General features: G+C 33.5%; 1 protein-coding gene across 1 annotated transcript; it reads right to left on the reverse strand.

The window, feature by feature from the left end:
* Positions 1 to 14199: 14199 nt before the first annotated feature.
* Positions 14200 to 16236, reverse strand: LOC133198885 (growth hormone secretagogue receptor type 1-like). The gene is made up of 2 exons (XM_061334822.1): positions 16189 to 16236; positions 14200 to 16076 (listed from the first exon to the last, which is right to left on the reverse strand). The coding sequence occupies exons 1-2, from the start codon at positions 16223 to 16225 to the stop codon at positions 15079 to 15081; spliced, it is 1035 nt and encodes a 344-aa protein (XP_061190806.1). The 5' UTR covers positions 16226 to 16236; the 3' UTR covers positions 14200 to 15078.
* Positions 16237 to 26559: the final 10323 nt, after the last annotated feature.

Here is a 26559-nt window from a genome sequence, read left to right on the forward strand (position 1 = left end):
AGGGGGGGGGGGGGCTTTATTTATTTAATTATATAGTGAACATGCATTTCTTTGACAATCTTCTATGCTTCTGGGCATATTCGAGGCAAATTAAACAGAGTAAAAGTTTTAGTATGCAAGGGTATTTTATCAGACACCAATGTGAGAAGTAGTAATTTGGGATTAAAAATAGACATTTTGTTTATAGTCTGCATGGTAATAGTGCTAAATGGGGGACAGATAGATGCTAAACCAATTATTCTGTTGATGCTTATCATACTATTTTTCTTGCTTTGGGGCAACATCTAAAGCTTCATTTATCAGTTTATGGATCCTCTAAATTGTTTTATTGTACTCAGGTGACCGTTAAGGCCATTGGGCCTCTTGTATTAAACATCAGCCATGACCACAACTTGATTAAACAAAAGCTACTACAGTCCACATTTAAAGCTCATTACTTTGAATATTATCAGGAAAGCCTTTATTTTCAACATAAAGTATTATTATTTATTTCACAGATCTCCAAAAAATATTGAAATTTCAAAATGTCAGGAAAAGGTGTTGCAATCATTACTTTGAATATTATCAGGAAAGCCTTTATTTTCAACATAAAGCATTATTATTTATTTCACAGATCTCCAAAAAATATTGAAATTTCAAAATGTCAGGAAAAGGTGTTGCAATCATTACTTTGAATATTATCAGGAAAGCCTTTATTTTCAAAATAAAGCATTATTATTTATTTAACAGATCTCCAAAAAATATTGAAATTTCAAAATGTCACAAAAAGGTGTTGCAATCCTGACAATCTTAGCATCATTTTTGGGCATATCTTTTTTGTTAATTGAGATATCAAAGAACTATTTGGCAGGTATTTAGACACTATGAAAAGACATATTCTGAGACATAAAAATCTATTTTCATTGCCTGTGTGGGTTGATAAATATGCGTTTGGTCATTTTTTTTTAATTCACCCCTCTCGAGGTTCCAAACACATAAGATGAGGCAGATGTACGTACAGAAAGAAAGGCGGATAGATATCTGTTTGGCAAAGTGATCCCTCTTAAGAAAGTGTGATGACTTCCATGAAAATAAAAAAAAAAGTTTATTATTTTGACCTCATTCTTAAGGTTCAGATTTTTTAAACTAAACATTTTTTTCTTTCTTTCCCCAATAATATCATAACATAGCATTTCTTAGATGATCCGTCGCCCGCGTGGCGCAGTGGTTAGAGCGTTTGCTCTAGAGTCGAGAAGTAAGGAGTTGATCCTTAAGTCGCGGGTTCGAATCCCACTGCGGGACGTGGAGTCCTTTGGATAAGACCGTATAAACCTAGGCCCCGTGTCGCAGTAGGTGCTAGCAAGAAAAAGACCCCTCACTGCTCAAAGGCCGTAAGTGCCGAGTATAGGACAAAATTTGCAGCTCTCCACCGGCAAGTGGTGGCGTCTCCATATGAGTGAAAAATTCTCGAGAGGGACGTGAAACAACATATTATCTTAGATGATCCTATTGAAGAGAAAATAATTTCAATTCTGTATGAACTTATTTGGAGGTCAAAGGTCATAACGTGACCAAGTGACACGGCTAGATGAAATTGTTTCTGTCACTGAAACTGCTTTCGGAACTTTTATCTTTATAGCAATAAAAAATGAAATAATTTAAACGTTTGAATTTTTTTTTTCAGTCCCTATAGTCCCATTAAATCTTTCTTCCATCTAAAGAATGTTTTGAATAATATTATAAGTCTAAAATCTTCTTATCTTTTTTACCTGAAAATCCTTTGAATTTATGTAAAGTGAAACAGATGATACCGCCGCTTTTGACTTCAAACAAATCAAGAACTCAAGAAATACATTTTTATCAGAAGCGATCATTGTTTTTTCATTATAATAGAGATTTCCTGAACTGGGGCCCGTTTTACAAAAGAACTTACGACTAAGACCTAAATTTAATTCTGTTTATTACCTTCTATTTTATATTGATTTGAAAAAGGTTTTATCTTTTTAAAAAATTTTTTTTTTATGGTAGCAATTTCAAACAGAATCATTAATTTTGCAAAATTTACAATTAATCAAATTTTTTGGTTTTAGTCGTAAGTTCTCTCGTTAAACGGGCCCCTGGAGTGCTGAACCTTAATGTGAATATTCAAATGTTGGAGCGAGGCAAACTTACATACACCTTTCAACTATAATTCTTCAAGTTTCACACAATGGTAAACAAGTTTGAAAGATAGACTTACAGGTACATGTAATTCTCAACAAAGATTATAATTTACACATATACATACCATTAATTAAATCAATAAAAAATTTTATTATAAATAATTGATTTGTACGATGTTGTGTTTTAAGGACAGGAAACTCAAGTGTGAAAAGTGCTGATTTATGTCTATAGGAATGTCATACAGGCTGCTTCAGTTGGTATTGTTTTGTACACAAAAGAGTTCCTTAAATTGTTTTGTACACAAAAGAGTTCCTTACATTGTTTTGTACACAAAAGTGTTGACCAAAAGAAGGAGAATGCTTCACTCTACATTAAATAATGGGATCAAATGAATGGGAAACGGATTATATTCAAGATTTTTAACTCTCTCTGATAGTTGTTATGAAGAAGAAAATATATAAAGCCTAATTTTTGAGTGTGTATTGCTGTGCTTCTTATATAAAGATATACATTTCTACAAGTAAACGCAACAATTAATTATCTTTTATGTTTACTAAGCACAAAGAACGACCGAGCATAAAAATTTAATCAGGTTAAAATTACGAAGGCGGGTAGATTTCACTTTGTTTTTTTATTTAAAATTTCACTTTAATATCTTATTGCACAGTGTCTGTAACTACATGATAAATGAGTTTAACATTTGTGCTAAATTTTAAAACCATTGGATTCCACTGACAGCAAAGGAACACTTGGGAAACGCTAAAAAGTGACTTACATAAAAACAAATAGATATACCTCAGACCTGCTGTAAACAATTTCCTGCAATGAGTTATAGTTCTTCACATCGAGCCCTAGCGGCAGTTGTATATTATACACCTATTTACTGGCTATGAGGACAATAGCAAGTTTATCGTCCCCCAAGACAGAAACAGAAATAGTTGCTGTCGAGGGGGACTATAAACTTGCTATTGTCCGAATAGTCAGTAAATAGGTGTTTTATTATACCGAAGCTGACTTTACTTGTGTTACGTCACAATCTGGATAAAACCAGCAGAGCTCCGAAATAAAAAGCGAGGGAAACAGAATGCTGCCGGTGAATAGTTTGATGACTATTTCACCATGGGCTAATAGCAAAAAAACTATTCCACGGTTTAAAAAAATAGCAGATTTATTCGTCATATTTTTATATAGAAAAAATTCACAGAGGTATAATAAATATCATTAACTTACAAGACCAAACAATTTCTGGGTCATTGCTCATCACGATACAGCAATACGGCGGGCCATTCCAGAAATACATGCAGTTCTTTTCGGAATATTCATCTCAAATGTAAAAATGTAATTAATAAACATCAAGTTAAAAAGATTACGTGGGAATTGAATTTGGTCAGTACGTAATCAAATCTACTAAGAAGCCCTTCGGGCTTCAGAGAAATAAATTGGAGTTTTATTTAAAATTTGACATGAAGTAGAGATGATTATAATGTTTCACAATTACATGTAACTAGTATAATACACATAAGCAAAATTTTGTATACAACACGTACTACAAAGACATTTTTGGATTATATTATGCATCTACTTTTAATCAAACGGTAGATATTTTGAGCGTTTACAATATTGACATTACAGATAAGGTCGATAATCATTATTTATTGTATATATTACTAACATTCAAAGCAATATTATATTTTGAAGTGGCTCTTTCTTTTTATGTATCTGTATAAATTTAATCTGTTGTCGGATGATCCTACCCAGAGAATGTGAGTTTTTTCATCATAACTCAGACTCTTTGGTTTTTTTATCCCTTGATGTATTGTCAATAACTTTGCAAGGAAGTGACCATCCTTGTCAATCATCTGCACTGTGTTGGTGTTATCATCACAAACCAGGATATGTGACAGTGCGTCTGTACATATTCCAAGTGGTTCAAGTCGTGAGGAAGGTCCTTTGTAAGAAAACCGATGTCTTCCTTCTCGTGTTGTCACCACTAAAGCACCATGGTTTCTGTCAGATACAATAACATCTCCATTGCGGTTCTCTGTGATGTACACAGGATAACTAAATAGTTCCTGATTTGTGTTGTCTTGTGGTATCGTCTGCATGTGTTTACCAGTGCCATCGTAACGCTTAACCTTGGCTTTATTGTAATTCCACATCCCGACCAATAAATCTCCACTGGAGTTTGAGCATTCGACACAGAGTGGTATCCATGGTTTTGCTTTCTTTACCAGTGTGAAATTTGTTTTTTCATCTTTAGATAGTTGCTTTATATTATTATCCTGGTCTATATAAATAAGATCACCGGTAGTGTTCACTGTGTGCACACCCAGTCCAACTCTTTTATATGTCAGATGATGTAATGGGTCACATGCCCTTTTCAACAAGATAAGATTGTTATGAAGAGTAATCCAGAATCGATCTGATTTAACACAAGTTATATGTACTATATTACGAACGCCTGCCATTGGTACCGATCTATGTAGTACGGCTTCAGACATTAGTTTCAACAAATGTCTATTTCTTACTTTTCTCTTTCCTTCTATCACCTGAACTTCTTTCAGTAACTTAAAACAACCTCTGAATTGATTTCTGCAGTTAGAAAGAGAAAACTGTGTTGTGTAAAATCGGGAATTTCGTTTGTGTTTGGTTGTTGTGTCGTTTTTAGGAATTGGAGCAATTTAACTGGACTGTTCACTATTTCGTCAAATTTTTGTGTATACATCTCTGTTCTGAATAGGAAACTGCTCATTTTTCTTTTCTGTTGTTTTAATCTATAAATAAGACTTTCATGCCTTATTTTCATATCACCTATCAAACTATCATTGAGCTCATTTACTCGGTTGGTCTTTTTTGTCATATTTGATTGAATATTTGAGATACATGTATGACAAGCTCTTCTGTTAGTCTTGATCCAATGAAGGAGAAAACATCTCTTATAGAGAGTCTCACTACTGATTTCGTGAATGGTTTCTCGGTGTTGTTGTCGCTTTGCTTTATAAACTTTGTGTATTTTCTCTGTGTTGTGATTTCTGTGTTCTGTACATTGTTAACAGATTGGAAGTTCACAAGAATGACAATACCTCTTATAAGGCTTGTTTTGATGCTTTAATCAGCTCTCTTCTTTTGGTATGTATCCATATTTCTCACGGTAGATCATAACATCATGATAAATAGTATCAAGATCAATAAAATGTGTCTTTTTACACTGTAGACATAGATCATAATTACACGTGTCACAGTAATATAATGTGTCCCTCTGACATTGAGAACACTGTCGTACTTTATTCTGAGTGCTGAATCTTACAGTGTCCATGACAGCTGCTGCAAGTTATTAAAACATACTAAGAACAAAGTTTACGTCTAGGACATAATATATGTATCAATGACATGTAATGAAAATGATCAATTATCATAATCAAAAGTCCAATTAAACAGTACAAACTGCGAGCAGAGTAAACAGAGACTTATGAAACGAAAGTCGGATCAGATGCCATTAAAGAGTGAGTAACCCTTGTCGACATTTAAAATCCTCCATGTGATCTCTATCATGAATAATCTGAAAAATCCGTAGACAAGCAGCGTAAAAATAATGGTCATACAATTCCAATGAAATGTGCATGTCGAATTAAAGATGGCTTGTGATTGCAAAAAGAACAATGTATCAGCCATAGATTTATTGCAAAATTAGATTTATATATCCTTGGATCCTCAACTTATTTTTCAGTATTATGTCTCATTTTTTAAAAATAATTCGTATGTAGAAGATGCTTTTGCTTAAAGAATCAAATGGGAGGTTTAAATTCAATATGTACGTGATTGTGGTAAATTGCTTCAAAAATACAGTAAGGGAAGTTGACGATAACAATTTGACTTCACCCCGTTTATCATAAAGTTTACCTGTGTGTATGCCATTAATATTTTTCTTTGGTAAATCATCTAGATAAAAAGCATATGTGTCAGACTTTGTTGTGTAATTTATGAAGAAAACGAAAAGTAACCAAGTTCAAAATTCAATTAAAACAAAATAAATTTAGAGCAGGACAAAAACAGTTCTCTTAAAACATCAGAGATGGGATCAGTTGCGATGGAGGAGTTAGCATCCCCTTGTCGAAAGTTCACATCCGTCATGTGCTTCTTGTCGTGATTTGCTTAGCACAGAATATATGTAATCATGCTCTTTAATATTGAATCAACTGGGAGACATAAACGCCATTAGCAGATGATAATGGTTTACTGCAACATAAAAAAAGGAAGTTGATGAAAGAAAAATTATAACGTTTTTCATAAAGTTTTGTTGTTGAGTTACCGTAAATGTTCAATGGGATGTCACAGCCGAACTTTATTTGTTACTACTTTTTAATAATAACAATGAAAACAGCTGTTGGGTTCGATTCATATTTTTTTCAATTTCATGGTAAGACTAAAAAGGTGACCAGTAACAATAACAGTAATGAAAATAAATGAATACACTCTCATACCTATACATTCACACATTAAATTACTTTAATATATTTTAGCTTTTCTGTTCTAATTATCTTCAAGTGGATAATTACTTTATAATATATTTAATTTATCTAGAGCAACGGTGGTAAAATTTCTTACCGAATAGACAGTTAATTTGTCCACATTATAAGATGATAGACTTAGTGGAGTAGGAGAGGAATTCTTCCTTACTCCTGGCTGTCCTAAGGTGGAGTGAATTAGTTAGGGTATTTGGCGCCAAGCATGCGCACCTAATACCAACTAGTAAAACCACTCACACACTTCTCACTCTAAAATATCAACCAATCATACAACTCCAAGCCTCACTCATTCTGACACAAACACCTTTGACCTTTCACACTCCTAAATCCACCAATGAGCATTCAACCCCATGAATATGAATGATATATCTTATGAATGAACACATAGTAAATTCCAGAGGACTGTAATTCACTATGCTTTATAGATGAAAATGATGATGAAGATAATGAAATAATGATGATTAGTGATTAGGTCATTAAATATTCAATCATACATATAATATTTATTAGAATAATAATTTATTCACCCTGTGACAGGGATATATTGAATCAACGTAGAAATGAAAATAAATGCTTTATGTAATTAATAAAACGTCATCGATGTATATTAAAATGACTGGAAGGCCTTAGCAAGATACTTTTTCTTTTCATGAAGAAGTTTTTTGAAGAAAGTCTGCTTCATATAAATACAAAAAAAGATCTGCTCATAACGGGGAATTATTAGCGCACATGGGAACACCGACAGATTATTGGAAAATGATCTCCAAAAACTATACATAACTGTTGTCAATAAGAAATTCAATCATCTTTTTCATATTAACTTTGAAGTTCTTGTGTGTTCAATAAGAATGCTTTAAACATTTTTGCAAATGACCAAAGACAAGCTAAATAATTTACAAGTTCCATTTTTATTAAAAGCTGCTTTCTTTGATGTCTTTTTATAGATTAAATGCAAGTACACTTAACTTTTTTTTTTTATTCATAGTTGAAACAGATGTTAAATTTGACCAGGTATATAGATATTTAAAATTACGAATCTAAAGATCAAAATGTTAGGATATCTTATTACTGATACTGTGGATGTGATGTTAAGAGTAACGTTTGACGATTTCATTCCAAGGTTTTCAGGGACGTAGTAGATGGCAAAAGTTATAATATTACATTAATCTGAGTGTCCAAATGACAAAGGTGTAAGTCAAACTAAATTCAAACTTATAAAGAATAATGGGCACGATATGCAGAATATTATTTTTATTTCCTTCTTAAACTCCGAAAAGAATCATGATTGATCATAGGCAAAGAACCAGACTTAGTCTTTTGAGGATCCAAAGAAAAAGTTACTGCTTGTTTGGAGCAGTGTGGTTCCTCGGAAAAAGATATACATTTTAGAAAATGTACATATGTGAAGACTTTTTTTATATGTAAAGAAGGTTGTGGACACAATTTATACATTATAACTGACTTCAGATTAAATTTTCTAGAAACAACATTTTGATCAGAGATAAAACATAAAGATAACGAACAGTATTCTTACAAAGATGTAAGATTTTAAAGCTTAAGTCAGAGGTAGCGATCAATTCTAAATAAATCGAAGACACAATTTAAAGTGCCCAGAAGAAAAAAAAACAGTTTTATTTAAAAGAAAAAAAAAGATTACTGTTTCCACCAAATAGAAATGAATTTCATTTCTCAGTCCTTCTCCTTCTATTTATTAATAAACACTTTTACGTTGTTCAATTTACAATCATTATCTGTAAAATCTTAAGTCCGCTGTAAATGTTTAATGATAGTCATTGGTTACTTACCAATTAATCTCTAAAAAAAATCCGTATATCACCGAAAGTTGAATGCCAGCTTGCTCTGTGGATCTGTATACATGTATGCGAGAAAAAAAACTTTTAAAATGAATATTTTAAGCTTTATATTCAAACTGGCTGGTTATTGATGGGTACTTGTGTACAATGTAGGATAAAGAACTCTCAAACTACACAAAAAAGAAATCATTAAGCCTCGGCATTGAATTTTAACCACCATAATTTATTCATTCTTATATAAGAAAAGAATGATTAAAGGCAGGAGAACTCATGGGTAGGACGACACTTACATTACATAAATGAAAGAGTGCAGCGATACAGGGCTGCGTTACATGGGCTCCGATTTATGAAAGAAAGGAATGTTATTGAAAATAACTTCTAACCTCTGCTGTGACATTATCAGAAGATATTGCTTTTTATTATATACCCAACTGTTTGTCACTCAGTTTTTACTGTTGAATTTACGCAATCACGAGACGACGTGATCCGACGTTCCGGATCACCACACTGTGGTTTTCTGAATCCATATCACCCCTCTCTGAAACTGATGACGTAGTACACAGATAAATGACGTTTTTATCCTCGCGCATCAAAAAGTTCCTTGACAAAGTGGTTTGTTTAATGGATAAAAGTTATGTAATTGATCCAAAAAGTTTTTTCTTTTATCATATTTTGCTAGTTGTTAAGGGGTATATAATAAATTTATCATTATAACAGTAACTTGATCCGAAGAGCCGTATCACGTCAAGTTGACAGGCGCGGATCATCAGATCAAACTCGACACTTCGCGTCTCGTTTGATCTGATGATCCGCGCCTGTCAACTTGACGTGATACGGCTCTGTGGATCAAGTTACTGTTATAATAATATATATGTATTTTGTACACATACATACACAACATTAACTTTTATAATCATCACTTAGGTACGCGTTTTGTAAACTTTGATTTCGATCAAACTGCAAATGCATGTTAATTTATTATAAGGGTTTAACAGAAGAAGGGGGGGGGGGGGGGGCTGTGTGCAAGTGGTGGTTATTTCTATATTTGTCAATGAAATACAGTTTTCCTTAAAATAATTTATAACAAAATTAGGAAGATTTAAATTTCAAGATTAAAGAACAAGTCAATAAACCAACAAGAGGCCCATGGGCCACAACGCTCACCTGAGTCAATATGGCCCTCCTGTTCTTTGTCAGCAGATTTCTTCTCCTATATATTCATGTGTAAAGCTTTGATCGCCTGTTCTTGGCATAGCCTTAGCCTACCCCCAGGTGCCATGTTTTGAATGAAATTGAATCTAAACTTCCTGAGGATGCTTCTATATTCATATAACTAATCATAGCTTTGCTGTTCTTGAAAACTTAATTTTAAAGATGTCTGCCACCCTACCCTGGGGGAGGGGGGGGGGGGGTGGTTCATGATTTGAACAAACTTGAATCTACACTATCTGAGGAAGCTTCTGTATCAATATGACTAATCATTGCTTTGTTATTGTCGAGAAGAAGATTTTTAAAGATAATTCCTATAGTATATGTTCTTTTGTAAAACTTTGATCACCCATTATGGCCCCACCCTACTACTGGAGGATGCCTTGAACAAACCTGAATCAACAATACTTGGGGATGCTTCCATATCAATATGACTAATCATGGCTTTCCTGTTCCTGAAAAGATTTTTAAAGAATTTTCCTATATATTCCTATGTAAAACTTTGATCCCCCATTGTGGCCCTACCCTACCCCCGGGGGTCATGATTTGAACAAACTTGAACAGGGGTGTGCAATTAGCATCGCCCAACGCCCGGGGCTACCATTGTTTGGGGTCGGGCTAGTAGTTTTGTGCACGGAGGTAGCCCCTTGGGCTAGTAAAAATTAAAACTACCAATGTAATACATGAAAATCACTATCGGTATTTTCACTCATTTTTTGCTATTAAATTCTCAAGCAATGAAAAATTTTCGGCAGCATGCTCCAATTGTTCGTAAATCTCCATAATCTTACCCATTTTGCAGTACTACCTGAATTATGTACTTCCAAAAACGATCGTTTTTATCTAATCCGAATTTCCTCTATTCCTCTGTTTATGGTAAATACACCTGCAGATATCTCATTAAATTATTTACAATCACTCAATCAACTAAAAATAAGTTTTATGTGGTTTACATAAAAATATATTTCCAGCGTATTTAATGATTTAAGATGAAAAAATGATTGTCATTTCAGTTTAGATAAGATAATTTATTTGAATTTATTTTTACTTTCTATCATAATTATCAGTTTATATATGATTCAATTTTACTTCTGAAAATTAAAAAGAATCAAATTTATTTTAAACCCTGACTATTTCAACAATAAACTATTTCCTTGTAATATTAGTTGTTACCCCCCCCCCCCCCCACACACACACACACACATTTGGGCTAGTAACTTTTTACTTGGGGCTAGTAACTTTATTGCTTCCACTAGCCCGTGGGCTAGTACTTAATTTTTTTAATTGCACACCCCTGCTTGAATCTACACTACCTGAGAATGATTCAATATCAATATAAAATTGTGGTTTTGTTGTTCTTGAGAAGAAGATTTTTAAAGAATTTTTTCTATATATTCCTATGTAAGACTTTGATCCCCCATTGTGGCCCCATCCTTCCCCCGGGGGTCATGATTTGAACAAACTTGAATCTACACTACCTGAGAATGATTCAATATCAATATAAAATTGTGGCTTTGTTGTTCTTGAGAAGAAGATTTTTAAAGAATTTTTTCTATATATTCCTATGTAAGACTTTGATCCCCCATTGTGGCCCCATCCTTCCCCCGGGGGTCATGATTTGAACAAACTTGAATCTTCACTACCTGAGGATGATTCCATATCAGTATGACTAATTGTGGCTTTGTTGTTTTTGAGAAGATTTTTAAAGAATTTTCCTATATATTCCTATGTAAAACTTTGATCCCCTATTGTGGCCCCACCCTACCCCCGGGGGTCATGATTTGAACAAACTTGAATGTACACTACCTGAGGAAGATTCCATATCAATATGATAAATCGTGGCTTTGTTTTTCTTTTACTCGGCACTCAGGGCAATTTAGCAGTGGGAGATTTTTATCCAACCAACGCCTGTCGTGACACGGGGCCTCGGTATTTTACATCTTATCCAAAAACACGCAACTTTCACTTCAAAGTGTCGAGGACTTGGAGAGGACACAGTTGCTACCTGTTTTATCAGCTTAGGCCAGTCTTTGCCGTCGAACCCACGATCTACCGACCACTTTAGGTATTTTAGGTATATAATGTACTGTTAATATACTGATATTTGCTAGTGAACTTGAGCATGTGTGGGGGTTTTGCGATTTTTTAAATTCAGATTTTATTTAGATATAAAATCTCATAGGAATTAATTTTATTTTTTAAATATTTATTCTTCAAGACATTTTTTTAAGAATGAGTTTTGTTGGGGTAAAAATATGAAATTAATTTTGATTTAAAAAAAAGAGATCGGGATTTGTAAAAACCTTTTTTCGTTCTAAATAGGACATTAATATGAAGACTAATGAGACTATGTCAAAGTTAATGAGATGTTTGTTATTTGTTTTAAATAGAGTATGCTATGGCTATGGTCCTTTGCTGATTTGGAAGGAAAACTCAAGGCTCTGGAGAGAAAAGAGGAAAGTTGAATGCATCTGTCCAAGATCTGAAAAAGAGCACCTGAGGAAGCTATTTTGCGTCCTAAAATTTATGATCAGAAACAATAAATCATGAAGAGGATACTGTAAAAGGGAGAAAAATTCAGCAGACTGGAATTCTTGGTGAAAGCAATCAAATTGGGAAAACATGCAAAGCAAAGAGAGGACAACAAAATATTTTTTTTTTTACAAAAACACATTCGATGTATGCACTGGAGTTGGTACCAAAAAAAAAAAAAAAAAAAAAACAAGTAAATCGTAAGATTACAAAAAAGTATGTTTTCAGCAATTTATACAATAAATACATCAGCCAGAAGAACTGGTCATTGTCCATACCTATGTGTCACAGGATAGTCGATCCACTGAACAAGCGAAGAGAATACATCAAAGTTGATGGTACATTTATTCTTTTGTGTTAAGAACGTGGGCCATCATGTTGCAATCACTGTGTTGACACCCAGTGATGAAAAATTCTGAAGGTATTGGAAAACGATTCGCTGATTCTACTGATTCTACTGTTTGGGACTTTTCTACAAGAAATGTAGCAGATGCGAATCAGGGAGAACATGTCTTCGTTTCCTCGGGTCTAATTCTCTTGGAATTATGGAAAGCACTCCATACAGTAGAATAACATTTTCTGGATGACTCACGCTTCAAATGAATATGTCAGAAAGATAGATTATTTCAAGTCTTTCCTGTGCTTTTAAGTCTTTGATACTTAATGAAAATACCATTGCTTAATAATTTTTTGTAGGATAAAAATTAATTTTTTGAATCCATATTAAGCGCGTTAAACTATACCAAATTATATACCTTCTTGAAAATTTATGGGGTTTTCTATTTCATTAAAAGGTTTGTCGCGCATTTTACCTTGAAATGTTGATTTGACTTTTTCATTTAAAAAAATGCATTAATATTAAATAAAGTAAAAAGTGGAATTAAAGTGTTTGTGAAAGAATCAGCCAATTGCAGTTCTTTTCCTTGTGTTGTTCCTTAGATGTTGCCAGGGTAAAGAATTTCTACCAGAAAGTAAGTTTTATTTAGAAGTTTTATTTTAACAGATTTATTTATTTACATATCTGTGGATGCATAATCGCAAAATTGCAAGGGAAAATATATAATTCGCTTAAGAGGGTTCCGTATTTTTTTCAGAATGATGGCAGCCATTTATTGACTTATATGCAAAGAAAAACATTTTATTGTTGATTTTTCTTATATCATTTCAAGTTTGATAAAGTATGAAAAATATTGTATTACTTATCCTTACCTTTCATTGATGGAAGGATCATGAAATAGTATATTATGACTGTTCTTAAAATTGACTTCTTACAAGTAAAGAAATCAATTCTTAAATAGCGATGCCTTTTTAGGAAATAAAGGAACGAGCTCATTAGATAGAAGAAATATATATATAGTACAGACTTTCATGTTTGTTTTTGTAACACTGCCACGAGATCAATTTATTATTTTCATATCAAATCTAACTCGTGCAGTATTTTAAATCAAGAAGTTTCATAACAGCACTATAAATTACGAAATAAAAAAAATCCTTTATTCAACGCTTATCACATCATTTTTATTTTAATTATCTTTTTATATATTTTCATAACATTGCAAGAAATGAAAAGCAATTTTTAAAAGATATACAATGTTTGTTTCAAACACATGAAGGTTACTAAATGTGTTACAAGTGTGTAGTAATTAGTTTTACAAGGACAAAAGAATGTTAAAATTGTGCAGCATATTTTGTTAAGAGTATATCTCTGAAAGGTAAATCTTTAATTTTTTTTTGTATGAAATGAGAAAGTGCAGTAGTAAAGATATTTTTTTTCGTAAAATATTTACTCGGAACTATCACCTGAAAGTTTTACTTTTATTTTTCATTCTTTGTCTTTTGCATACATGGTGTCTAAGAGGATAAACGAAATGACAGAAAATCAGTAATTGCTCCGATAAAAAAAACAAAACAACCATGCAGATATGATAGGTAGGTGTGAGATTTAATGAAAATTAAACTACATTTAAGAACTATTATATAATCAAGGCACAGGTATGACATCTAACAAATTTGAAAATGGTACAGTATGTGAAAATGTATGTAATAAAAAACTAATGTTATTCCTTGAAAAAAAAAAAATTAAAAACATGTTTAGACAACTTATGTTACAAGAATTTCAATAACCTTGTTTAAAGTCACCATGAAATATGGAGATAAAGGACGGTAATCAAGTTCAAAAGTCCATTGAAACAATACAAATCGGAAACAGAGCATTGAATAATTTCTATGATCGTTAAAATTACATTGTTAGTAAATAACTTATCACTGGGTTGTATTTTGACTGATGCGTTTCATACCAATTGTACTGTCTTTTGTGTTATACTCAGTTTGATTACAGTATATTCTATCTACTTGATTACTACTTAGGGGATGTTTACTAATCCTAGGAACCTGATCCCACACTGGAATTTCCAGGGGTCTGTGTTCTATACCCTGTCCATACATTTCTATTATTTGTAGGTTTTTTTTAGATTGAGTATCTTTGCTTTCTTCACTTTCTCTCTTTGTTCAATACATATATGTTTCCAAAAAAAATTTCAGAATTTATCAACCTTGCAAATTGGTTTACAGTTCATGGATTCTTGACGAACATACGGAAATTATCGTCCCGTCAACAACGACAGTTTGTAAATTTTACTGGCGTAAACTATTATTTGACCTGATGGAACATGTATCACATGTTATTGATCTGATCGTCTTTAATACTAGGTAATTATTAAAAAAAAAAACATTCATTATTAACGTGAACAGACAGGGAAGAAATTCTTTTCTTACGTAATGAAATGAGATCGTCATTTGAAGATTATATACTATCACATTATACTTTGCCGTAGATAGCTTGATCTGACAGATGATTAGGACCGCAGTACCTCTTCTTTTGTACGAGTCCGCGTTCCAAAGAAACTTCCTCGCCGGGTACGTTTGAAGATTCTCCTCACTTCCCGTCGAAAGGACTTTCCACACAAAACGTATATAGCAAAGTTAATTGAATAGTTTGTATAACTTACTACAGTAAATAACTCTAAATATGGCCTCATATTTAGCATGATGTGTTGTCCTATATGTCGCCTGCTTTCCTCAGTGTAATACAGAAGGATGCATGTACACACAAACTGAGGAAACATGGTGATAATGAACACGAAACCTATCAATAATAACATGGTTGTCGCCTTTCTTGTACTGTCTAACGATCGAGGACGGTCATTTCCCGCTTCTTTTCTGATGACGTAAATCTGGTAGATGACAGCAAAGTTACACGAGAGAACAATGACACAGGGTAAAGCAAACAGGAGACTTAGATGATAGCCGTACTGATGAAGATAAACATATAGTGTCAAGTACTCCTGTACTGCCATACAAATTCCGTTCACATTTTCTATAAATAGAATTCGGAACATCTGTGTCAAGGACAAAATGACGATAGTTAGAGTCACAAGAATGGCAACACTAAACCGCCTTCGTATAAATGTCCTCCTGAAGGGAAAACACACGGCTTGAACTCTCTCAACAGACAGACAGACAACCAACCAGGACGATACGAGGAGGAAAACGTGCTTGAGAAAATTATAGATCTTACATGCACTGTCTGGAAAGTCCCTGTAAAAGCTGTTCTGACGCCCTGATTTATAGACATTCATTTCATCTATTAGTTCTACTTGATTGGTAACCAAGTTAAGGCTGTCAAAAATGGCAAGCATACATAGAAGCTGGCTGTACGATTTCTTGCAGAGTCTCTTAGAGCAACCCATTACTAAGAACGACAAGGTATTTCCGGTCAGTCCTACAACGGTGACAATAGGGGTCGCCACCTGTTTTACCCAGAATCCCCATATAGGTATTTCCGGTGGGTTAACTGCAACAAGATTTTTCTACATTATGAAAACCGTAACCATGCTGTGTTTCAGATAACTTTTCGGCTTTTAGACTTTTTTTTATAAGAACATGCATGAAACAATTACACTTACAAATAGCTGTGCCGTTGGAAGTCATGTTTCCGGACATGATGAGGGATTCCTTCACTCCCTTAACTAAAAAGAAATTATAGAGATAAAATGCAAATCAATAAAATACACGATTTATATCCATTTAAAGCACTTATACCTCTACAAACAGATTATATTGACACATTTAACGCAGTCTAAGTCTTCAGTTTATATTTTGTGCCTCTGTTACATCAAAAACACGGATTTTTTTTTTTTCGAAATTATTGTCTATGAAGATATTTTTGTTTGAATTAAATATTGGGAATTTACAAATGACAAGTGTTGTAAAACAAAGTTATCGGTAAAACCGAACATGTCTTACATATGTAAATCTTTCACTTTATTAAAATTTAATTCTCTATTCTTGAATTGACTAGGGTCGACAGAGAATGCTTACTCCTCCATGACATGTGACCCCACCTCTGAGTTTCTTAAAGGTTTGTGTTCGCTCTGCTCCAAATTTGTTTTGTTTCGATGGACTTTTTAGCTTGATTCGTTATCTTCATATTTAACTTCAAAACATGTTGTTCCCAGGACTTTGACTCAGCTACAGCATGTATCAACTATTAGGATATTCTGTATTTGAGGATTTTTACTCAACATTATGTTATGTAGGAACTCCGTGTCAACTATAGTTGGTAATAGGAGGACGTATTTTGGTTCATCAGAGGATTAAGTGTCCTTTAGTAACTCTGCGGACATCTATCTAATAAATGAAACTACTGTAAATTGTTGTTTTATTTATGACATCTTACTTTAAATCGTTGATTTGTTTAACACTCTACTGTAAATCGTTGATTTGTTTAACACTCTACTGTAAATCGTTGATTTGTTTAACACTCTACTGTAAATCGTTGATTCATTTATGTTCTAGTGTAAATCGTTCTTTCTATTTCACATGCTGTATCGAACTATTGTTGTTTTTTTTTAATTTTACATTTGTGCACAGTACGTACTGAAAGGCGAGGGGCATAAATATTTTTATTGTCAAGGAAGATCTTAGTTCTTTTCCTAAATAAGGAATATGATGACATAAACAAAACATATCAAAGCTCTGTGTTTAAATCGACAATTTTCTTCGTATATCCCTCTGAAGCAGAATCTTTTTTTAAAAAAAGATAATCAAGCAAATTATGTAGTATATCGATTTGGTGTTTTAATTTAAAGAATATCAAAAATAATGAGACCAAAAACACTTAGACCTGATGCTTTTCATTGCTTTATTTTTTTCAGTACTCTACATCCCTTAGCAAATATTTCAGTAATTCTTAGGATCCGAACAATTGTCGCTGAAGGGTTGTTTACTTGCACGCAGCACTTAAATATAACCATTTATCAGTGCAGAGATTTTTTTTGCTGATAACAAAAGGTACACAGGACCTTGCTTTATACAATCTCATCAGTAGAAAGAATATACCATACTCCTTTTCTATAACTACTTTATGGAGAACATAAAAGCTAATCCTCCATACAAGGCTTGGTGATTGGTCATTGGAGAAGTGAAGTAGATTCCTCTATAGAAACTCGTTAGGTACAGTTCTTCTCATTATCCCCTAACTCTATTGTTATGTTAATTCACAGTCATACGGAAGCCATATTTCTCACAAATGCGCTACAAAGAAACCTTAAATGGTAGTTATTTGGTTAATTAGTGTCAAGATGATTTTTTTTCCATTATTATGCAATGGAACCTCATTAATTCGACGCCAATAATCCGGACGTTTCCCCTACCAGACAGTTGTGCAGACCAATTTATATTTAGATATACCAGGTATGTCTCAGTAATCTGTACGTGTCTTTAATTCATACATTCTGTTTAAGAACATAAGCATTCTGATTAACAATGCTATACTGCATCCTGTAGAACAGGAAAGAAAGAAACAGCGGATTTTGAAACTCTACCAGAATAAAACACCTGTATTAATTATCAACTTTGGGAAACGTTTTCTCTATTCAGTAGAAAAAAAGTTAAAACTATGTTACGTAAATCAGGGATATCAACTTAAGCTTTTACCTCGTGATTATTATGTATGAAATAAGACAGTTTTTGAACCACTCAGCTGTGTTAAGGACCGAAATTGAGAATGCGATCTTAGCACCTTTTTAATATGTAATATTATTTTTTTTAATTGTAACGAAGTAACTGAATAAATGTAGAACATGTAAAATAGCTATCCATAATGGATAGGGCTGGGCCGTACACAGTGCCAATTATATCGCATACATGTATCAGCTGTTTGTCACGTGACTGGAATAAAATAAGAATTGATAAGCTGAATGTAGGAAATGAGGATAGTGCAAGGGCATACGCTTGTTTTTGAAGGAAAAAATTGATACACATTAAAGGATGTTTACTTCATCTACCCTGTGTTGTGAGCTAGATTGTGCTGTTTGGGAAGTACTGATAATTTTGCAGAAAATGTGTACAATAGCTAAAAAATTCCACTTCGCTAAAACTCTGTTATAGATAAAAAATGTTATGCAGACCGAATCAGCTCCAAGCACTTTTCAAATTATACACTATATAAGCAATTAATATTCCATATTTCATCTTAAACAAACTAGTCTATGTCCTTGCACTTTTGATGTAAATTACGAATACGCTTATTGTTCTAGCGATATTCTATACATTCCTTGTCCCTGTGAAGCTCCAAAGCTATTAGATAAATTCAAAATCTATATACATTGTATTAAAGAAATATTTTCTTTTAGTTTTAATAGCGATGATTTCTTATTCATTTAAGCATTTTTGTAATTATTGAACCAGTGCATCTTTTTCTTTGGATCCCTTGTACTCCGTCATGTCAAGGCTGGTGACGTCATATTTAACGAGAGACTGTCTTCTATTACTTGACAGTATTGTTATCAAGTATTGAAATTTTACAAGATTTTATAAATAATTGATAAAATAAATGAATTCAACTTGTTATTTACGAATGATCATGTTGTTAGTTTGATTTTTGTCGCTTGTTAAATTTTTCCTGACGCACGATTAAACTTCCCATACGGTGTACCACGAATGTGAACTCGGACCTTCCTTAACGTAGCCGAGCAGTAAACATTCACAATACATGTATTTAATTTAAAAAGGCTACAGCACAAACATTCTTAACAACACAGCTCGACAGGAAAAATACAGAGCTACAGAATTCCACTGGAAGTATCGACATTATCCATCCATAACTGAATTAAATTCTAGACATTATCAATTAACTGTTGGCGATGGAGGAGGATTTATTTAATTCCATCATCATTCATCTTTGTGGAGTATCTGGGTGTCAGTCTAGTGATAAACATGTCTGCATCCCCAGCCCTGAGAATACGACAATACTGGACTACTTTCTTCATTGACATAGTTAGAACATTGCTGTTTATAGTACAAACTGTATGTCATAAGCAAAGCAGACCATTAGCGTAGAATATAAGGTGTTTCAAAGGAGAAACTTCAGACATATTGTGCTACTTTTTTCATTGAAGATTTGGTGTAAATCAAATGTGGATTCTCAGAAAGTCATAAAAACTTTGAAAAATTTAAAATCATAAGGTTTCCTTTAAATTAATAACAGTAGCACATATGCCTTTATCCATATATAAGGTGGCGATAAAATATGCAGTTCGCGGCAAGCCCGTAGTAACGTTTTCCGGAGTGGGGAGGCCAACCTTCCAAAAAGTTTGACTAACGTAAAAAGCATTTGAAATTTGTCCAAACTCGAAACTCCTATATCGTGGTGGAAGTCAGACCATTCTCTAATTTTTTGGCTCTTTTCTTTTTAAATGTTGAAAAGTGTTCGACCGTACAACAACTGAAGGGGATGGGGCAAGCAGCTTACAAATGAAAAAATTTACGAAGTAAATTAAAATATCATCGAAAAAAAACCTACTCTAGAAAAAAGGGGGACTGCCTCTCGCCTCAACCCCACCCCTCCCGTGTACTACGGACGTGCGCTGGTCACAAAACAATAGGATGGACGACTAGGGAGCTATAGTGTCACCCATTGAAAAATAGTGTATATTTGTTGCGCACAGAAAGCAATAAAGCCGTATGCACATGATGTACACGAAGCGCGTTGGACTGAAACGTCTTGCAATCTAAGACGCAGTATAAAAACATTCTGATTCTGCATAGAAATACTTTGAAGTTGATATTTAGAAAATGCTGATATTGTAGATCAGGTTTTGTTTGAATTCCGATGAGTCCTGATTGAACTTCTTATTTAGCTGACCTGTTTTATATGATTATGGAGCAGATTTTACTCAAGAACAAAAGCTATTTTTATGAAATTAAAGACACCTCAGAGCATACAACATCTGTTTCATGTTTTGAGGCATTATTGACCATAGACAATAATGACAAATTACCAATCAATTTGTACTTTTTAACTTCCCTTATTTTTGTAGAAACATATTTGTATCACTTGCATAACGTGTTCATGTTTCCCAGCTAATTCGATAACACAAAACAGGCTTTAAGTACGACCAGATTGTAAACTTAGGTAGGCTATTGATAATGAAGTTGATGATATAGGGCTTTTAACAATCTTATTAAACTCACTGTTATAATGACCTCGGTGTAAATACAGTCTATTGTTGGGTTGTTTTTGACTGACCTCGATGTAAATAGTCTGTTGTTGGGTTGTTTTTGACTGACCTCGGTATAAATACAATCTATTGTTGGGTTGTTTTTGACTGACGTCGGTATAAAGACAATCTATTGTTGGTTGTTTTTGACTGACCTCGGTATAAATACTATCTATTGTTGGGTTGTTTTTGACTGACGTCGGTATAAAGACAATCTATTGTTGGTTGTTTTTGACTGACCTCGGTATAAATACAATCTATTGTTGGGTTGTTTTTGACTGACCTCGGTATAAATACAGTCTATTGTTGGGTTGTTTTTGACTGATGTCGGTATAAATACAATCTATTGTTGGTTGTTTTTGACTGACCTCGGTGTAAATACAATCTAGTGTTGGTTGTTTTTGACTAACCTCGGTATAAATACAATCTATTGTTGGGTTGTTTTTGACTGACCTCGGTATAAATACAGTCTATTGTTGGGTTGTTTTTGACTGACCTCGGTATAAATACAATCTATTGTTGGGTTGTTTTTGACTAACCTCGGTATAAATACAATCTATTGTTGGGTTGTTTTTGACTAACCTCGGTATAAATACAATCTATTGTTGGGTTGTTTTTGACTGACCTCGGTATAAATACAGTCTATTGTTGGGTTGTTTTTGACTGACCTCGGTATAAATACAATCTATTGTTGGGTTGTTTTTGACTGATGTCGGTATAAATACAATCTATTGTTGGTTGTTTTTGACTAACCTCGGTATAAATACAATCTATTGTTGGGTTGTTTTTGACTGATGTCGGTATAAATACAATCAATTGTTGGTTGTTTTTGACTGACCTCGGTGTAAATACAATCTAGTGTTGGTTGTTTTTGACTAACCTCGGTATAAATACAATCTATTGTTGGGTTGTTTTTGACTGACCTCGGTATAAATACAATCTATTGTTGGGTTGTTTTTGACTGACCTCGGTATAAATACAATCTATTGTTGGGTTGTTTTTGACTGACCTCGGTGTAAACACAGTCTATTGTTGGGTTGTTTTTGACTGACTTCGGTATAAATACAATCTATTGTTGCGTTGTTTTTGACTGCCACTGTTTAAACCACTTGTTAGTTTATTGTTTTTGGCTACGGATAGCTCTCTTTACCTCATCAATTATAGATTTACTTACATGTAGAGTGTTCCCGGGCAACAGGGAATGTCTACTCCTAAGGATTTCCTTATATCCTGTATGATGATTACTTATAAGATATTGAATCCATATTACACAAAAACGTAACATAGAAACTTTAATTAGTAAATAAATATGATCAGGATTTTCTTTTCCGTTATGATAGAAAGAACCTCTAGGAGAGAAGTGGTTTCTAATACGACACATGTCTTGCATGATTAGAATATACAACGTACACACTAAAAAAATTACTTTCAAGAAATTTTTCTCGATCTGAACCGCGTTTTACTCAATCAGTGGCAATTACATACGATTAACTTGAATTAAAACAGTTGTTATCATGCCTTATTAATTGCCAGTATTTATCGTAAAGATCACGTCACAATTATATAACGTTATGTCTTTAGAAGAAAAAAAAGTGTTATAGATTTTCCCTGTAATTATATATAAACACTATCCATTAATATATGTGTTCTAGACATTATCAATTAACTGTAAACTATGGAAGAGGAGGATTTAATTAAGTCCCTCGCCAGATCAGCTACAAAGAATGTGTCAGAATATTGATAAAAGTGTCTGTGTCCTCCAAATTCAGAAAGAGAACTTTATAGTACAGGGAAATTATGTCCTTGGACAAAGTTGAAGCATTGCTGTATTTGATTCAAGTTGAAACTATGCCTAGCTCAGTATGGTAGATGTTAAATTGGATACAATGTTTTGGATGTGGGAAAGAGTCTACCAACCGAGGCTGGTTTACAGTTTATAGATAATCTAATCGTTAATTCTTTGTCCTCCACTCTCTATTTCAATGCACAGCTTTCTGTTTTACAAAATTTCCTTAATCTGTAAAAATGTTTATTCTTAGTAAACACAGTCGAAAAAAAATTAATTTAATTTAAAACCATTTATGTTACCTATGTCAGTTTACAATTGTTCAAACAACGGGACCGTCTTTTAAACTTTAATTTTACAATTTATATTGGCACAAAGTCCTGATAAACCTATAAAATATTCATTCTAAGTTCGAACACATGCACTGTAAATCTATAACTTCTAGGAATTTTTTTTTCTATAAAAGGACCATTCTTTTAAGACTCTAAATTGTGTGTGTGCATTGATTTGATTTTCTTTTGTGTGATTTATAATAAGTGCAAGACGAACGTCTTTTTCTCAATATCTCAATCTCTGCAAATACTCCCTCTATGTTTATTTTAATAAGTTGAAACAACATATTTTATTATCATAATGGAATTCTTTTGTTATAATTGGCTGAAATCCATTCATATAGAAAATATTTTAAGGTCGCTTTCAACATTTGCTTCTGTGGAAGTAAAATTCAGTCAAATCATATCGAAGTATATGTTATCATAATTAGCCTCGCTTCCAACTCTTGCATATAAATTTAGTAGCAAGACGCTTCAAGTAGTTTCCTTAAAAAAGAATTTATATCTTCCAGATTATTTATTTACAGTGAAACTGTAATCCGACATGCACTGAGGGAAACTATTGTGTCGAAATAGACAGGGTTTCGGATTACACAGGGTAAAGAACGGAGAGAACCGTAAAATGAGAATTTAGATAAGGGTCTCAATTCAGAGTGAGAGCACAGGATAAACCTACGCCATTCAGTCAACTGAATGGTCACTGAAGGGTCTGGAAAGGTCACTGAATGGCAGAGCTCTGCCATTCAGGGACCTTTCCAGACCTTTCAGTAGACTATCAGTTATCCTTCATTTAACTGAATGGCAGAGTTTCATCCTGTGGAGGAGGCCTAGGTAAATGTGTTGGTTTTCACTATAAAAGTAGATTGTATTTGAGAGCAAAACTATCCTCCAGAACAAATTCCGCCATACGAAAGGGTGATGTACTTATGTTTTTCTTTTAATACAAAATAGATGTGTAAGTACAATTGAGCTAAACCCTTATCCAGCCATAGTCATCAGCTTAACAACGACCCAAAATCACATTATTGGATGAACCCCTTCATCGTGTATTTTCCAACAACAACAATTTAATTGTATGCACAATAAACCGATGTTTTTACATATTAAAAACAATTCTTTGAATAAAAGCATGGCTACGAAGCTTCCATGTATATACATGTAGTTAAATATCAAAGAGCTATGGCTTGCAAAGTGTTCATAACTCTTCTCGTATATGACACATTGATAGCGCCATATCCGGTACCGTCCAATCAGAATGGATTTAATGGCAGATAACATTCCCTGACGTAATCCCTTATGAACAGTCAGTTCAGATAAATTCGATAGAACATTTCCGAATTCGGAAGAGATGTAAATGTCGTGGAGAAAAAGTTTTCATATTTATAAGAGAGATGCAGAAATTTGAGGATTTTATAATTGATTTAAAAAAAATGATTAATAGCGGATCGATAAAACGTTCGGAAAACAAAGGTGCAATAAATGAAGGTCCGACTTTCATAGCTGTCTCATTGAGAATAGTACGTAATTTCAGTTCGTAGACTTTCTAAATTATCTCCAGAACATACTTTATACATGTAGCTGATTTTCACACTGAATGGTCTACGGATATTTCTATCTATCCTATCATGACAAGGAGCACACGATGGGTGTGTCGGAAGGGGATGCTTACTCCTCCATGACACCTGTTTTCAGGAATCCGTGTTGACTCTGCTACCTCACAATTTGTATTCTTCAAATGGACATTTGAGCATAACCACCGTTCGCTATCATTACATTTCATTTAATTAGAATAACTGCTCAATAATGCGTAAGTATATAAGGAGATTTTCAAAACAATTATGCAACTGTCATTGTTAAATGTAATAGACAAAACAAGTAATGACTTCAGTTTTCAAGTAGATGCCTGTTGCCATTTTAGAATATTTTTCAAGAATTAGTATATTTCAAGTTACAATGAAATATGAAAGAACGAAAAGTAATCAAGCTTCAAGTTCATTCAGAGCAAACACGGTTCTCTTACAATATCAGAGGTGGCATCATGTGCCATGGACGAATTAGCATCCCATATTGACCGGTCAAACTCACTTTGTCATCTTTCCACTTCACTTTTATCGGGTAAACGGAAAAATTCGTAGACAATTTTGTGTACAAATAATGGCCTAGCAATTTGTATGAAAAATTTTAGTAAACATATGATTTAGATTGCATTTTTGCTTCGTTAGCAAGGTCATTGTATCAACCATAGAATTTTCAAAATATTAATTTTAAAAAGGAGAATTGTATCATCAACGTATTTGTCAATATCATGCCTAGAAATTGTTTGGAATTAGAACGTGCTCTTACGTATGGAATAAACTAGGATATATTAACATCAGATGATATTAAATTGTCACCTAAATAAGGCTAAGACAAGAGATATCTAGTTTATAAAAATTGAGCAATTCCTACTGAAAGGAACTTATAATTTCTCTTATGGATATTTAACTTAATGAAATAAAACCCGATAAAATGAAGTGAAAAAAGAAACAAGCTGAAGTATTGTTAAACTAGGTTTAGATTGGCTGATGATTTTCTGATTCTGTTAAGAAACTTTTAATGATGTGTTTGTGGATTCCATGTGTGTCGTGATTTGCGCTAGTTATTAGCCTATCTTCTGCTGAAAATTCTGATTGCAAGAGATATTGGTGAATTGTTTCTGATGTGGTCTCTGATATTTGAAGCTGATGTATAGCTGAAGCTGTGATAAAACTCTTCTATATACATGCACAAACTGGTTATCTGAACAATTTGCAACTTCCTTTCATATTCCGTCTGAGTCATTCATGAACATGAACTGTTAGTATGAACTGTTACTCTGAGTTATTCTTGAACTGTTTGTAATGTAGACGATGATTGACTGAGCTTTTAGTGATTTATTTGTTTTTTGTTTGTATGTTGTTTTACGTCCCTCTCGAGAAGTTTTCACTCATATGGAGACACCACCATTTGCCGGGGGAGAGCTGCAAATTTTATCCTATACTCGGCACTTACGGCCATTGAGCAGTGAGGGATCTTTTTCGTGCCAGCACCTACTGCGACACAGGACCTCGGTTTATACGGTCTCATCCGAAGAACCGGATTTATTTGTAAACTGTCTCTAATGCGCAACCCGATTGACTGAGATTTACAGAAGTTTTCTTCTGATTGGTTGGGCTTTTCTTGCATAGAAACTGATTGGATGAGCTTTTGGAAAACTCTCACTGATATGTCATCTGATTGGCTAAGCTATTTGTGAAATGACTCTCATATAGATGCTCATTAGCAAGCTACTGGTGAAATGGCCAGTTGTTGTTGCTAATAAATTATATCTAATGATGCTGTTGATTGGATTGGCTATCATGAGTTGGGCCATCTGAGCCATGTCATGTACCATTATCGAAATGGTTTTTGATTGGTTGGATATTTTTTGGATATTCAATATGATTGGTAGGGCTAAGCGTGAATTGTCTCGGTACACTTGTTGTCTGTGATGCTAATCTACTTATGGGCTACTTCACATGTATAATCTACTTAATATTTTATGTTGACATATTTCATAATTAATTTATTTAATTTTCAAGTTAAGATTAAAATCCGTCTAAAGGTTAGCTTCATTTGCTTTTATTTATGTTTGCCAAC

The sequence above is a fragment of the Saccostrea echinata genome, unplaced genomic scaffold, assembly GCF_033153115.1.
Source record: "Saccostrea echinata isolate AGI-Se365-2 ecotype Australia unplaced genomic scaffold, CSIRO_AGI_Sech_v1 ptg000033l, whole genome shotgun sequence".
NCBI lineage: Eukaryota > Metazoa > Mollusca > Bivalvia > Ostreida > Ostreidae > Saccostrea > Saccostrea echinata.

What these genes read in the sequence shown, in the direction of transcription:
- LOC133198885 (XM_061334822.1), bottom strand. Translation starts at nt 16,225, where the DNA reads ATGTCCGGAAACATGACTTCCAACGGCACAGCTATTT. An exon ending in TTCCAACGGCACAGCTATTT is followed by an intron (nt 16,077 to 16,188) that starts GTAAGTGTAATT and finishes ATCTTGTTGCAG; the next exon opens with TTAACCCACCGGAAATACCT.